Genomic DNA, 13,817 nt, shown 5'->3' on the forward strand with positions numbered 1-13,817 from the left:
AAGTAGTAACTTTCCTAATGTGTTCAGGATGTATAGCATTCTTTTGCTTATTTGATATTCTTTGTTCCTACTGTGAAAAGTTCTCATTATTAGAACACAAAAATACAATTTTGTTTTGTTATTGTTGCTTACTTCTTTTATTTTTTTACCTTAAGGGAGGTAGGCATGTCGATTATGTGGTAGATCAAATTGTTGGAAAATTGATAGAGGTAGTCAAAAAAAAGAACAAAGCTGGTGTTTCAGTAAAACCATTTCAGGTAAGTTGATGTTCATATTTTAAAATAATTTCACAAAAAATATTGCTTCATTATTTCTATAACTTTGTTTTCTGATTTATATACGTGTGTGTGTGTGTATGTATGTGTGTGTGTGTGTATATATATATACATATATTGTATACATATATTGTATACATATATATACATATATATACATATATATACATATATATACATATATATACATATATATACATATATTGTTTTTACATACATATATATATATGTCTTTGGTTATTCGGGTTTCTCAGAAAACATATATATACATATATTGTATACATATATTGTTGTTTTTGTTGTTGTTGTTGTTGTTGTTATTATTATTATTATTATTATTATTATTATTATTATTATTATTATTATTTTGAACAGGTAAAAAACCATATATGGGTTTTTATTAATTGTCTTATTGAAAACCCTTCTTTTGATTCTCAAACAAAAGAGAATATGACACTCCAACCGAAAAGCTTTGGGTCCAAATGTCAGTTATCAGAAAAGTTTTTTAAAGCAGTAAGTATTTCATATTTATTTCATAACCATAATCATTTGAAGAATCATTCCAACTTCTTTAAATAAAGTAAATCCCTTTACATTTACATCCCTTTACATTTCAAAAACTATTCTTAATATGATTAAATGAAAAGTAATAAAAGAATGATGCTCTAATATTTGAAATGCATTTTCTTTTTAATTAATAAATACTGAAGTTTATTAACTGTTTTGCAAAATATTATCTAGTTTTGGGAATATAACACATAATTCAACTCATAAACTTTGTAGCTCTTTGAGTGGTATGTGAAAGAGACTGGTGACACAATGGTTAAAATGCAGTAGTAGTGCAGGCTAACACTGCTCACAGCCAGCAGTTTGATCCTGACCAGCTCAATGTTGACTCAGCCTTCTATCCTTCTGAGTTGGTAAATTGAGGATCCAGATCATAGAGGTCAATATGTTGATATTTGTAAACTGCTGAGAGAGTGTTGTAAAGTACTGTGAAGTGGTATATAAATTTAAGTGCTATTGCTGTTAATTATGAGAATAAAAATAAGGAATATCAAGCTGCATAAAGAATAAACTCTGACATATGCGATATTTTCTAAGAAAAAATGGATTTTAGTGCTTTGATATGTTTGTTTATTTTTAATGTAAATCTTTTTCTAGTATTTTTTAATATGACTGTGAATTTAATTTTTATAGGCTTCTAACTGTGGCATTGTAGAAAGTATACTGAATTGGGTGAAATTCAAGGCACAGACACAGCTGAACAAAAAATGTTCATCAGTGAAACATAGTAAAATTAAAGGCATTCCAAAACTTGATGATGCTAATGATGCTGGTAAGAGCTAACAATCACTTGTGATACTTTTTATAATAATACAAATGCCTCCAAAGTCATTAATTAATGACTACGAACACGCTTCAGGTAAATATTCTTGCTAAGTTGAACACATTCGTTGAAAGAAGTATTTTTCAGGATAGGTAGATTAATACTGAACATAGTTATACCATGGTTAAAGAGCCATGCTATTTAAAAAGCAAAATCATGTCAAGTATCTATAATTTTTAATAAAATGTTTTTTTTTTCTAAAAATATGATATTCTCTATTTTAAGAATTTAGGTTTGAACTAAAGATTACTTCAATCCCCTTACTTTGATTTTTTTGGCTCTTTTCATTATGTTATAGGTGGCAAGCATTCTTTGGATTGTACATTAATTTTAACTGAGGGAGATTCTGCCAAATCTTTAGCTGTCTCTGGTTTAGGTGTTATTGGAAGAGATAGATATGGGGTATTTCCACTCAGGGGAAAAATTCTTAACGTTCGTGAGGCATCTCATAAACAGGTAAAATATGTCATTTAAAGAGTTGTTGAGTGCCTAGCTAATTATATGCATGTATTTACTAATATAGCTTGTTTTAATTCTTTATTTCTACACAGATTATGGAAAATGCAGAAATTAATAACATTATAAAAATAGTTGGTCTACAATATAAGAAAAGTTATGAAGATCCAGAGTCTCTGAAAACATTAAGATATGGCAAAATTATGATTATGACTGATCAGGTCAGTTGAAATTCTAAAATTAAATATCTATCATGCAATCCTTTCTATTGCTTCTCATTTACATTTACTTTATTATCCTTCAGACTTTATTTAATTTGCTGACATCTTTCTTGACAGTCTGTGTACATTATACTAATTGATGACATTAATATTTTATTAAAATAAACATCATAAACAAGTTTCCATTGATTTTATTTTTTGAAGTGATTGATTCTTGGTAGAAAGATTTCCAGTCGTTTTCAATTTTTTAAAGTTTTTAATAGATTATGTATTTATAGTTTTCTGCCATTATTTTTTCTGATATATTTTCAGTTGTACACTGTATTTTTAGCATTCATATTATATATATTATTTTTTTATAGAAGAATTTTTATATGTTACTTGAAGCCTGGATCTATATATAAAAAAAGCTATGCTTAAAGAGCCACGGTGACATAGTAGTTAGAATACAATATTGCAAGCTGCCGACTGCCGGCAATGCAATCCAGACTGGTTCAAGTTTGAATCAGCCTTCCATACTTCTGAGGTCGGTAAAATTAGAACTCAGATTGTTGGGGACAATATGCTGACTCTGTAAACGACTTAGAGAGGGCTGTAAAGCATTATGAAGTGATATCTAAGTTGATATTGCTATTAAAACTGTAACATTCATTCAATTCTACATGACTTGCAGAAGAAATGTTTATTTATATTTCTAAACCTCCCATCTCCCTCAGATAAATAGGTATAGAAGTAATAGAATACCGTATAAGCATATTTATCTGAATATAGTCTAACTAGCTTTCAGTGTGGTCATAGATATATGAATCTTAATTGAATTATTTAAATAATAAATATTGAATCATTTGTAAAAGTTATCCCTTGTGGCACAGTCATATTTTATTTTTATTTGAGATTCATCATATTTGGCCATCTTTCATTTTTTATTCAGGATCAAGATGGATCACATATTAAGGGTTTGCTAATCAATTTTATTCATCACAATTGGCCTTCACTTCTGAAACATGGTTTCCTTGAAGAATTCATTACTCCAATTGTAAAGGTAATTAGTATCGTCAGTGTACATGCTATAATTAATAAACCTGAGATAAAATTTATGTCATTTAATATTTGAAATGAAGTATGAATATAATTCTTCCAATATTCAAGTATATTTTTTTTTATTTAAAAATGATTCAAGACTTAAGAAAATCTTTTTTTTTTTCTTCAGCAAAAGTTGTATATAAAACATTTAGCATTTGTGTTTCTGGCTTTGATTGTATATCATAGGCACAAGCTTTTATTGCACAGAAATAAAGCTTTATATAAACTTGTTGCTTTTATTTCTTAGTATGATATCCGAATTTATTATATGAAATAGCAATCAGTTAGCGAATCATAGTAAGTTTTGTATGGTACTATGTCCACCTTCTCAAGTGTTCTAATTTAATTATTCAATATCCAGTACTTGAAAATCTTGAAATAAACATATTATTCATTCTAATGACATGGCTTATATGGCCAAACAAAAATATTTTGAGCTGTATTTGGATTAACCTATTATAAGTCAAGATATAAGTCAAGATCCAACAGGTTCCTAACAAACCAAGCAGACAACTTTGTTTCCCAAAATGTAGAGAAGGGAACAAGGGGATCAGCCATATCGGACTTAATTCTCACTAACAGAGATGAAATGATAGAAGATGTTGAAGCTACAGGAACTTTGGGGGCAAGTGATCACACAATATTGGAATTCAACATTATTCAAACACAAGTAGTAGAACAAAGTCAAACTAGAGTCTAACTAGAGCTAATTTCAATAAACTTAGAGAGAGCTTGAGAAGGATTCCATGGATGAGAATCCTCAAGAGTAAAACAACTCAAGAAGCTTGGGAAATTTTGAAAAGTGATATTATAAAAGCCCAGTCTAGCACAATACCAATGAAGAAGAAAAATAATAACTCTCAAAAGAAACCAGCATGGATGCATAAAGAACTATCTGACAAATTGAAAGACAAAAAGGACAAGTATAAAAAGTGGAAAGAGGGACAAATAACTAAGGCAGAATATCAGCAAATAGCCCGAGCCTTTAAAGATGAAGTGAGGAAAGCTAAGGCTGAACAAAGGCTAGCGACAAAAGTAAAAAATAACAAAAAAAGCTTCTTCCAACATGTTGAAAACAAGAAAAAAGTCAAGGAAACCATTGGCCCATTGCTGGGAGAAAGTGACAAGAAGGTGACAAGCAACAGGGAGAAAGCAGATCTACTTAACTCATTTTTTGCATCTGTCTTTACACAAAAGGAAAAAAACAATCCAACCTATCAAAAACAGCACTACAAAAAACAGATTAGGAACACAAGTTAAAATAGGGAAGAAAATGGTAAGTGAACATCTGTCTACCCTAGACGAGTTCAAGTAACCAGGACTGGATGTATTACACCCCGAGATTCTGGCAGGAGGAGCTGCCAGAACTGGCAGACGAGATCTCAGAACCACTGAACTATATCTTTCAAAGATCCTGGAGCACAGGGGAACTGCCAGAGGACTAGAAAAGAGCTGATATAGTTCCCATCTTCAGAAAAGGAAAAAAAAACAGATCCAGGAAACTACAGAGCTATCAGCCTGACCTCAATACCAGGGAAGATTCTGGAAAAGATAATCAAGCAACGAATCACCGAACACCTAGAAGCAAACAAAGTAATAACCAAAAGCCAACATGGGTTTGTCAGAAACAGATCATGCCAGACTAATCTTATTGCATTCTTTGACAAAGTGACAAAATTAGTGGACCAGAGGAATGCTGTTGATATAATTTACTTGGACTTCAGTAAAGCATTTGATAAAGTAGACCATAACCTACTACTAGATAAAGTAGAAAAATGTGGGTTAGACAGCATCACCACCAGATGGATTCGTAACTGGCTGACCAACTGCACTCAACATGTAGTCCTCAACTGAACTACATCCACATGGAGGGAAGTATGCAGTAGAGAACCCCAAGGCTCTGTTTTAAGCCCAGTACTCTTCAACATCTTCATCAATGACTTGGACAAGGGGATAGATGGGGAACTCATCAAATTTGCAGATGAGACCAAGCTAGCAGGAATAGCCAACACTTCAGAAGATAGGCTCAAGATACAGAAGTATCTTGACAGACTTGAACATTGGGCGCTATCTAACAAAATGAAATTCAACATTGAAAAATGTAAGGTTCTACATTTAGGCAAAAAAACTAAAATGCACAGGTACCGTATATGTGGTACCTTGCTCAATAGTAGTACCTGTGAGAGGGATCTTGGAGTCCTAGGGGACAATCATTTAGATATGAGCCAGCAGTGTGCAGCAGCTGCCAAAAAAGCCAACACAGTTCTGTGCTGCATAAACAGAGGGATAGAATCAAGATCACATGAAGTGTTAATACCACTTTATAATGCCTTGGTAAGGACACATTTGGAATATTGCATTCAGTTTTTGTCGCCACGATGTAAAAAAGATATTGAGACTCTAGAAAGAGTGCAGAGAAGAGTAACAAAGATGATTAGGAGACTGGAGACTAAAACATATGAAGAATGGTTGCAGGAACTGGGTATGTCTAGTTTAATAAAAAGAAGGACTAGGGGAGACATGATAGCAGTGTTCCAATATCTCAGGGGTTGCCACAAAGAAGAGGGAGTCTAAAACTATTCTCCAAAGCACCAGAGGGTAGAACAAGAAGCAATGGGTGGAAATTAATCAAGGAGAGAAGCAACTTAGAACTAAGGAGAAATTTTCTGACAGTTAGAACAAAAAGTCAGTGGAACAACTTCCCTGCAGAAGTTGTGAATGTTCCAACACTGGAAATTTTTAAGAAAATGTTGGATAACCATTTGTCTGAAATGGTGTAGGGTCTCCTGCCTAGGCAGGGGGTTGGACTAGAAGGCCTCCAAGATCCCTTCCAACTCTGTTATTATTATTACTGTTGTTGTTGTTGTTATTATTATTATGCTGAATTAAGATGGCCTAAATCATACTTGAAATAACCATTGCAAATATTATATGTAATTTTATAAAACACAGGGAAAATTATGAATTAAAATCTAATTGAAATTCTCTTTATTTTAAGGCAAGTAAAAATAAGCAGGAACTTTCCTTCTATAGTATTCCTGAATTTGATGAATGGAAAAAACATATGGAGAATCATAAAGCATGGAAAATAAAATACTACAAAGGTTTGTACTGAACTTCTTTTCTCCTTTCTCAAAAATATTTTTAATTCAAAATGCACTTTAAAATGAAATGGAGTTGATTTGTCATTCGTAATACTAATTGGATTAACATTTTTATTTTTTTATTTTTATATAATCACTATTGGATTAATATTAAACTGTTTTGGTTGTACTTTTTTAGTGTTCCTAAGTGATTATTAAGTTAACTGTAATACATTGAGAAAAAACTATAGATTGAAATGTCAAGATTTTTTTCCAATTGGAACTAGGTTTAGGCACCAGCACTGCTAAAGAAGCAAAAGAATATTTTGCAGATATGGAAAGACATAGGATTTTATTTCGATATGCTGGTCCTGAAGATGATGCAGCCATTACATTGGTAAATATCTGCTGAATATCTTTTTTTTTTTTGTTAATTATAATTATTTAAATTATTGAAACCTATTGAAATCATTGTATTTTGTAGTGACAGATACAATATCTTATCCGATTATTAAGTAATGATATCTAAATTTATGTAGCAAAAACCTGTAAGAAACCACAGTAAAAGGAAACTGATGAGGGTGACTTTCTAACCTTACAAAAATAAAATACAATGTTTTAAGATTTATTCCTATCATCTGTAAAATTTCATGAAAAATTGTCTTTGCATGTTGTCAGTTTGTTTAAAAATTAAGTAAAGGAAAAAATCTAAAAACTAAATCTTAAAAGAGGCCTGCTTGGAATATGCCCAAAGCTAAAAATACAAAATTAAACAAACTGCTGATCCTGAAACATGAAGGGTAATGTGTAATTTCAGTGTTTAATTTTAAAATTCTTTATAAAACCAATGTACCATACATATATAAGAAAGGAATTTTATGAAGAAACACAGGAAAGCAAGGAATTGCAGAATCACAAAGTAAAATTTCCAAATTGCATCAATCAAACCAGCTTAGCTAAACTCTATTTATTATTCAAGGAGTAAGGTCTTGGGTTTCATCATATATTCAGGTTCATTACCAAGAAGATGACAGCAGAGGCCTTCTGCTTCAGTGTTCTCTTACCTGCACTCCTTGATCCTTTCCTTTTCCTTTTCTTTCCTGAATACTTTTCCCAGTTTTATAAAATGAGAGTGAATGCCAATCATTTAGGGTCTTTAAATTGTTGCTTTGTCCAGACAAGGAGAATGCTACATCTATGTTGTTTAGGTTCTAGGCAGCAAATTGGAATTTATCTAATAACTATGTTTACTTCCTGATGAAACTTAGAAATGAAGGGTAGGTTTCATCAGTTGCACCTTTATATAAATGTATTACATGGAAAAAATTGTATTAGGAAAAGCTGAATCCTCTCAATATGGAGCTATTTATGAGATGCTATATTTGTCTTGTCATAAGACGGTACCAGTAGTCCTCGAGTTATTACTGTAATGTAGCCAGCTCATTAAATGAATTGCCTTCCTTAATCATTCCCCACCCTTCTCTCCTGAATGCAGTGACTTAACAAACGTGGGTTTTAAAGTGAAGTATGGTGTGTCCCAGATACACCATACTGGTGTATCTGGCCTCCCAAGATCTCCCCACCCCAAGATACCCTATGCTTTGCTTCCTATTCCTTCGGATGCTCACAGCTACTTGGGCCTCCTCCCACCCATATTCATCACAATTACACACTTACCTTTTGAAGATCTACAGAGCTCAGGAATCGGGAAGGAGGACAGATGGCATAATCCCACAAGTGGCTATCTTTTTCTAAACCTTGATACAAACTGTTTTGTCCAGCAAAGCAATTTATGGCTGTGTAGCATAATCACAGAAATACCAGTTTGTAAAATGACATCTGCTTGTGGATTCCAAGCAACTGAGGCCTTTTTCTGAGAAGAAAAGCTAAGCTTTCTATAAGTTGACGAGTCCTATTTGCTCCACTGGCAATAGTGAACTTTTTGCCTAACTAATGCCAGAAGAGCAAAATGGAGAGGTTCTTTGCTCCTCTCTGTTTTGTTCTGCTAGCATTAGTAATTCTTGCTCGGCTAATGCCAGCAGAGCAAAACGAAGTGGCCCAGTAACAGAGCAGCCTCTTCCCTTCCCTATCCCGATCTCCCTTGCTCTGAAAATCTTTTAAATATAATTGAGTGACTGGTGACCAAGATGGGGAGAAGGGTATGGAATCTGATGGGATGCTAAAGCAGACCCAATGTCTGCGGGGAATTTCCTGGACAGGATGGGAGGGGGGTTGTGCTGTAGCATGTCTGCAGTCAATTGTAAAATCACTGGGGATGCTATAGCAGTCAAACCTTTAAACTGGGTTATAAATATCTTTTGGGCAGTTTGCCATAGCTTTGAATGGTTACTAAGTGACTGGTCATAAATTGAGGATTACCTGTATTGTTATCTGCATTGAAAACATAAAGTTTTGCAGGTTTAGTATAGTGAAGGTCACTTGTGTGGATCTTATGAATAGGAAAGGAAGAACAAGAACTTTGTCTATAATACAGGTTTCCAAATTTATTAAATCCTTAATCACACTTTTTCTGGTTTATAAAATATCTCCTTATTTTTAGATTAAAATATTTTAAAACTAAATAAAAGTTGGATCCTGCTAAATAATTTCAATACTGATATAGGTAATTAACATATTTTTCAGTGTAAGATGCGCTTTCCCTCTCCAAAAGTGGGTGGAAATGTCTGTGCGTCTTATAGAGCAAATGTTGCCGAAGCCCCGCCTACCACCAGCCTCCTCTGCCTCCCAGCAATTTGCCTCCTTGCAGTAAACAGCCTGGTCAGCTTCAGCACAGCCTAATTTAACATGAACAGCTGATTGGTGGTTGGATCGGCCTCCTGGAATACCACCTATCAGCTGTTCCAGGCTGCAGGGATTGCAGCCCATTGTCACCACCACCTATCACCACTTACATGTGCCCTGTTTTCAGCCCTTAACGTGCCCCATTTTTTGGCCTCCATGAGCCTTGCTGCCTGGACTGGATGCATGGAGGCTGAAAATGGGGTACGCGGACGCAGTGATAGGTGGCGGCCACAATGGGCAGAGATCCCTGCAGCCTGGAACAGCTAATAGGCGGTATTCCAAGAGGCTGATCCAACCGCCAATCAGCTGCTCGTGCTAAATCAGACTGTGCTGAAGCTGACCAGGCTGTTTGCTGCAAGTAGGCAAATTGCTGGGAGGCAAGACAGGCAGATTTTTTTTTCTTGTTTCTTCTCAAAAGCTAGGTGTGTTTTATAATCCAGAGCATTTTATAGTCTGAAAAATATGGTAGATGAATTGCTATGGTTGAATTTAGAGTGTTCTATGCAGCAGAATAATGTTGTCGTTCTAGTTCCAAGGGTGCTTTTCAAGAGGCAACAGGACATTCTTGTTTTTCTTTGAAGATGGTTCACTTCTCATCCAAGAAGCTTCTTCAGCTCTGATTGATTCAGTTGCCTCTTGAAAAAGTACTTTTGGGACAACCATGACCTGGATAATGAAAATCTCCATAGACATGTTGCCTTTCTAGTTTTATAGTCTTTATTCTTTGTCAACATAATGGAAAGAATGCGCAATATTTTTCATGTGACTCAAGGTTTAAAAATGTTTTTAAAGGTGTTTTTCCTTATTCCTTTTACTATTTTTCTTTACTTGGAAAAAAAAGAGAATAAAATAAACAACCATTTTCTCTTTTCTTTATTTTGGAATAAAAATAACCTATAAGTATAGGTTATTTATAAATAATTACCACATGTTTTAAGTGTACAAGTTATATGCAGGATATTAAATTGCCTTCAAATTAGGACCTTTTTCTAAAAGAAATGTGCCATCTATTAGTTTCTGTTACATATTTTAGAATGTAGCATGGAATAGATAGATACAATATTTTCTGATCTCTGGTCATTTGTACAGTTGTTCAGCATGTAGCTTATATAAGCTATTTCTAGTTTATGTCTTTGTTGGACCTTGATTAAAACTTGGTGTTTTATAGCCACCTTAATCTATTTTATAATTGTGAGCAGTAGTATGTTATATTTTTGTAGGCCTTCAGTAAGAAAAAAATTGATGACAGAAAAGAATGGTTGACAAATTTCATGGAAGATAGAAGACAACGTCGGTTGCATGGATTACCAGAGGTAATTTTTGGAATATTAAGGAGAAAAAAATGATGTTATTTGTTGCAAAGTAATAATAACTGTTATTTATTTTAGCAATTTCTATATGGGACTGCAACCAAGCATCTCACTTATAATGACTTTATCAACAAGGAGCTGATTCTCTTTTCCAACTCAGATAACGAGCGATCCATCCCATCTCTTGTTGATGGTGAGTCACTTTTATGATGTATAGTATCTTTTTTTGTGACTTAAATATGTAATTATACTGGAATACTGTTGTTTGCATTTTTTTTCTGTTCTTTTTTCATTGTTAGCCTTCTATCTAGAATAAGCTTAGTTGCTTTAGCAATAGCAATAGCATTACCTCTAAGTAATTGACAATATTAGTATATTTCCCCCAATAATTTTTCCCCTCATTTTACCAACCTTCATTTTATCGTCTTCTTTACAAATGAAGTTGTAAAAAAACTACCCTTAAATTTGCTAACTTTATTATGGTATGTATCAAGAAATCAAACACATAAATTTATAATTCCTTATATTTACTAGATAATTTTTGCTGCTTTCAACATATATAAATTTAATTAGATAAATGTGCACTTTAATTAAATATCTCTTCTTATATTAATATTACTTTGAAAGAGTACAATTTTGAAATTTTTCATTTTTTGTTTTAATGAAGGCTTTAAACCAGGGCAACGTAAAGTTTTGTATACTTGCTTTAAGAGAAATGATAAACGTGAAGTTAAAGTTGCTCAGTTGGCTGGTTCTGTGGCAGAAATGTCTGCTTATCACCATGGAGAGGTGGGTATAGAAATAAAAACATACCCATTTTACCCTGATTATTTTGGAAGAATAATTTTGTAAAGCAAAGTAGGCAAACTTGAAAAGTTAAATCTTTTTGCTCCACCTGTACTAACTTTGAAAGAGAAAAATATTCCATTGAAATTCAAATTTGTCATAACCATGATCATCATCAATATTGTTATTTCTAATTAATAATGTATAAAATGATAATAACTTGATAATAAATATCCTTTCAAAAGGGAGCTGCCATTTCTTTTTTCTAGCTTTGTCATAGTTAGAGCATTAAGTAGTTTTCTGATAATATTGGATTTTTCTTTTTGGTAGTAACATAACTTTAATATTTTCTTCTAGCAAGCTTTAATGATGACAATTGTCAATTTGGCTCAGAATTTTGTTGGAAGTAATAATGTCAGCTTGCTACAGCCTATTGGTCAGTTTGGTACTAGACTTCATGGTGGCAAGGATGCTGCAAGCCCTCGTTACATCTTCACCATGTTGAGGTAAAGTGTAGTTCAAAACAGAAATCTAAATAATACAGAATTGGGAAGTATGTTATTGTTTTTTTTTTATTATTAAACTTTATTAAACTTTTTAACATTAAAAGCATAAAAAAAAGGGGAAAAAAGGCTTATATCATTTAACAGCTTATTTGTGGTGTTTTTCATCTAATAATAATCGATGCAATAATGACAAACATTAAATTATACATATTTGTGTTCTTATTTTATCTATTGATTATGTTTAGTAACTAAATATTCCTATCTCCTTTCCATCCATCCATACCACCGTTCCCATATACCATAAAATACTGATGTCTCCTTATCCTTCAGACTCAAAGTTAGTTTGTCCATTTCTGCGCAATTCATAATCTTTTGTACAATAAGTCTCTCTGTGGGCACACATGGCTGTTTCCAACATTGAGCGAAGGCCATCCTAGCAGCAGTTAATATATGTAGTATTAAATATTTTATACTCTTCACGTATTTTTTTTTAAAGATCCCCAATAAAAAAAGTTCGGGTTCTAGATCCAATTGTTCATTCGTGATTTCTTGTAGCCACTTTTTAATTTTTAACCAATATTTACGTGCTTCGGGGCAAGACCACCACATATGGTAATATGTTCCCTCTTTATTTTTACATTTCCAGCATATGGGAGACATTTTGGGATACATTTTCGCTAATCTCGAAGGGGGCAGGTGCCACCTATAGAACATTTTATATGCATTTTCTTTGTATGCTGCTGATAAATTTATATTATGTCCAATATTTTGACCCCATGCGATCATACATCCTTTCACTACTTCTTCTTCCAAATCTACTTCTAGCAAATATTTATAAATTTGGGTAATATTTTTTTTGTCTGGCCCTAGTAAAATTTTATCTAATTGCTGTGGTTTAAGATATATTCCATATTCTTTTATATCTTGTTTGTATCGATTTTGTAACTGAAGATAGGCCCACCAGTCAACCCGTAGTCCTTGTTCTTGGAGGTCCTGTAGTGTTTTTAATTTTCCATGAATATCTAATAGATCTTTATATTTTAGCATTTTATTCAAATCTAAATTATTTGGGTGAATCATTGCTTCCATTGTGGATAGCCAGATTGGGATTTTTATATAGTGTTTCTTTTTAACTTTAATCCAATTGTTTATTAGGGAATCTCTAATCAAATGTCTGTGGAAATACTTTTGTTTCGTATGGCCTGTTTCCCACAGAAAGGCATGCCACCCTCTCTGTAGGTCGTGGCCTTCTATAGTTAGTATTCTTTTATTCTTTAAATTGATCCAGTCTTTTAACCAAACTAGTGTTGCTGCACTATAATATAATTCCCAATTTGGTAATCCAATCCTCCTCTGCTCTTCATATCTTGTAAATATTTCATTTTTATTCTAGGTTTTTCCCCTGCCAAATAAATTTTCCAATTGTTTATTAAGGTCATTAAAAAAGGTCTTTTCTAATTTGACTGGAACAGTCTGAAACAAATATAGGAATTTTGGTAGTATAGACATCTTTACGGCTGCTATTCTTCCTAATAGTGACAGCTGCATCTTCTTCCACAATTCTAAATCTTTTTTTGTTTCTTGTAATAATTTGTTGTAATTATTCTCCTTTATTGCTTTGCAATGTGCTGACAACCATATCCCTAAGTATTTGATTTTTCTTGTTGTTTGAAGTCCAAGTGATCTTTCCAGTTCTATTGTTTGTGGTTCTGTTAAATTTTTTGGTAGAAGTTTTGTTTTCTGTCTATTAATTTTCAGCCCTGCTACAGTTCCATATCTTTCTAATTCCTTAATTAGTGCTTGTCCTCTCTCTAGTGGTTCTTCAATGATAAAAGCCAAATCATCTGCAAATGCTTGCAGTTTATATTCTTCACTTCTGATTTTCAATCCTTTTATTTCTGGATT

At 32.9% G+C, this 13,817-nt stretch overlaps 1 protein-coding gene across 3 annotated transcripts in view; it reads left to right on the forward strand.

Annotated features, from left to right (window-relative positions):
• The window catches only part of TOP2B (DNA topoisomerase II beta), a 69,709-nt gene that overhangs the window by 15,822 nt on the left and 40,070 nt on the right, over window positions 1–13,817 (forward strand). For all 3 annotated transcript variants that reach the window (XM_058184368.1, XM_058184369.1, XM_058184370.1), the window contains 12 exons: window positions 156–257; window positions 651–788; window positions 1,476–1,614; window positions 1,964–2,121; window positions 2,217–2,342; window positions 3,274–3,384; window positions 6,424–6,529; window positions 6,796–6,905; window positions 10,531–10,623; window positions 10,699–10,813; window positions 11,288–11,409; window positions 11,764–11,912. In XM_058184368.1, coding sequence (XP_058040351.1) covers window positions 156–257; window positions 651–788; window positions 1,476–1,614; window positions 1,964–2,121; window positions 2,217–2,342; window positions 3,274–3,384; window positions 6,424–6,529; window positions 6,796–6,905; window positions 10,531–10,623; window positions 10,699–10,813; window positions 11,288–11,409; window positions 11,764–11,912 — 1,469 coding nt within the window. The remainder of the gene's footprint in view (window positions 1–155; window positions 258–650; window positions 789–1,475; window positions 1,615–1,963; window positions 2,122–2,216; window positions 2,343–3,273; window positions 3,385–6,423; window positions 6,530–6,795; window positions 6,906–10,530; window positions 10,624–10,698; window positions 10,814–11,287; window positions 11,410–11,763; window positions 11,913–13,817) is intronic.

Source organism: Ahaetulla prasina, chromosome 4 (assembly GCF_028640845.1).
Source record: "Ahaetulla prasina isolate Xishuangbanna chromosome 4, ASM2864084v1, whole genome shotgun sequence".
Classification (NCBI taxonomy): domain Eukaryota; kingdom Metazoa; phylum Chordata; class Lepidosauria; order Squamata; family Colubridae; genus Ahaetulla; species Ahaetulla prasina.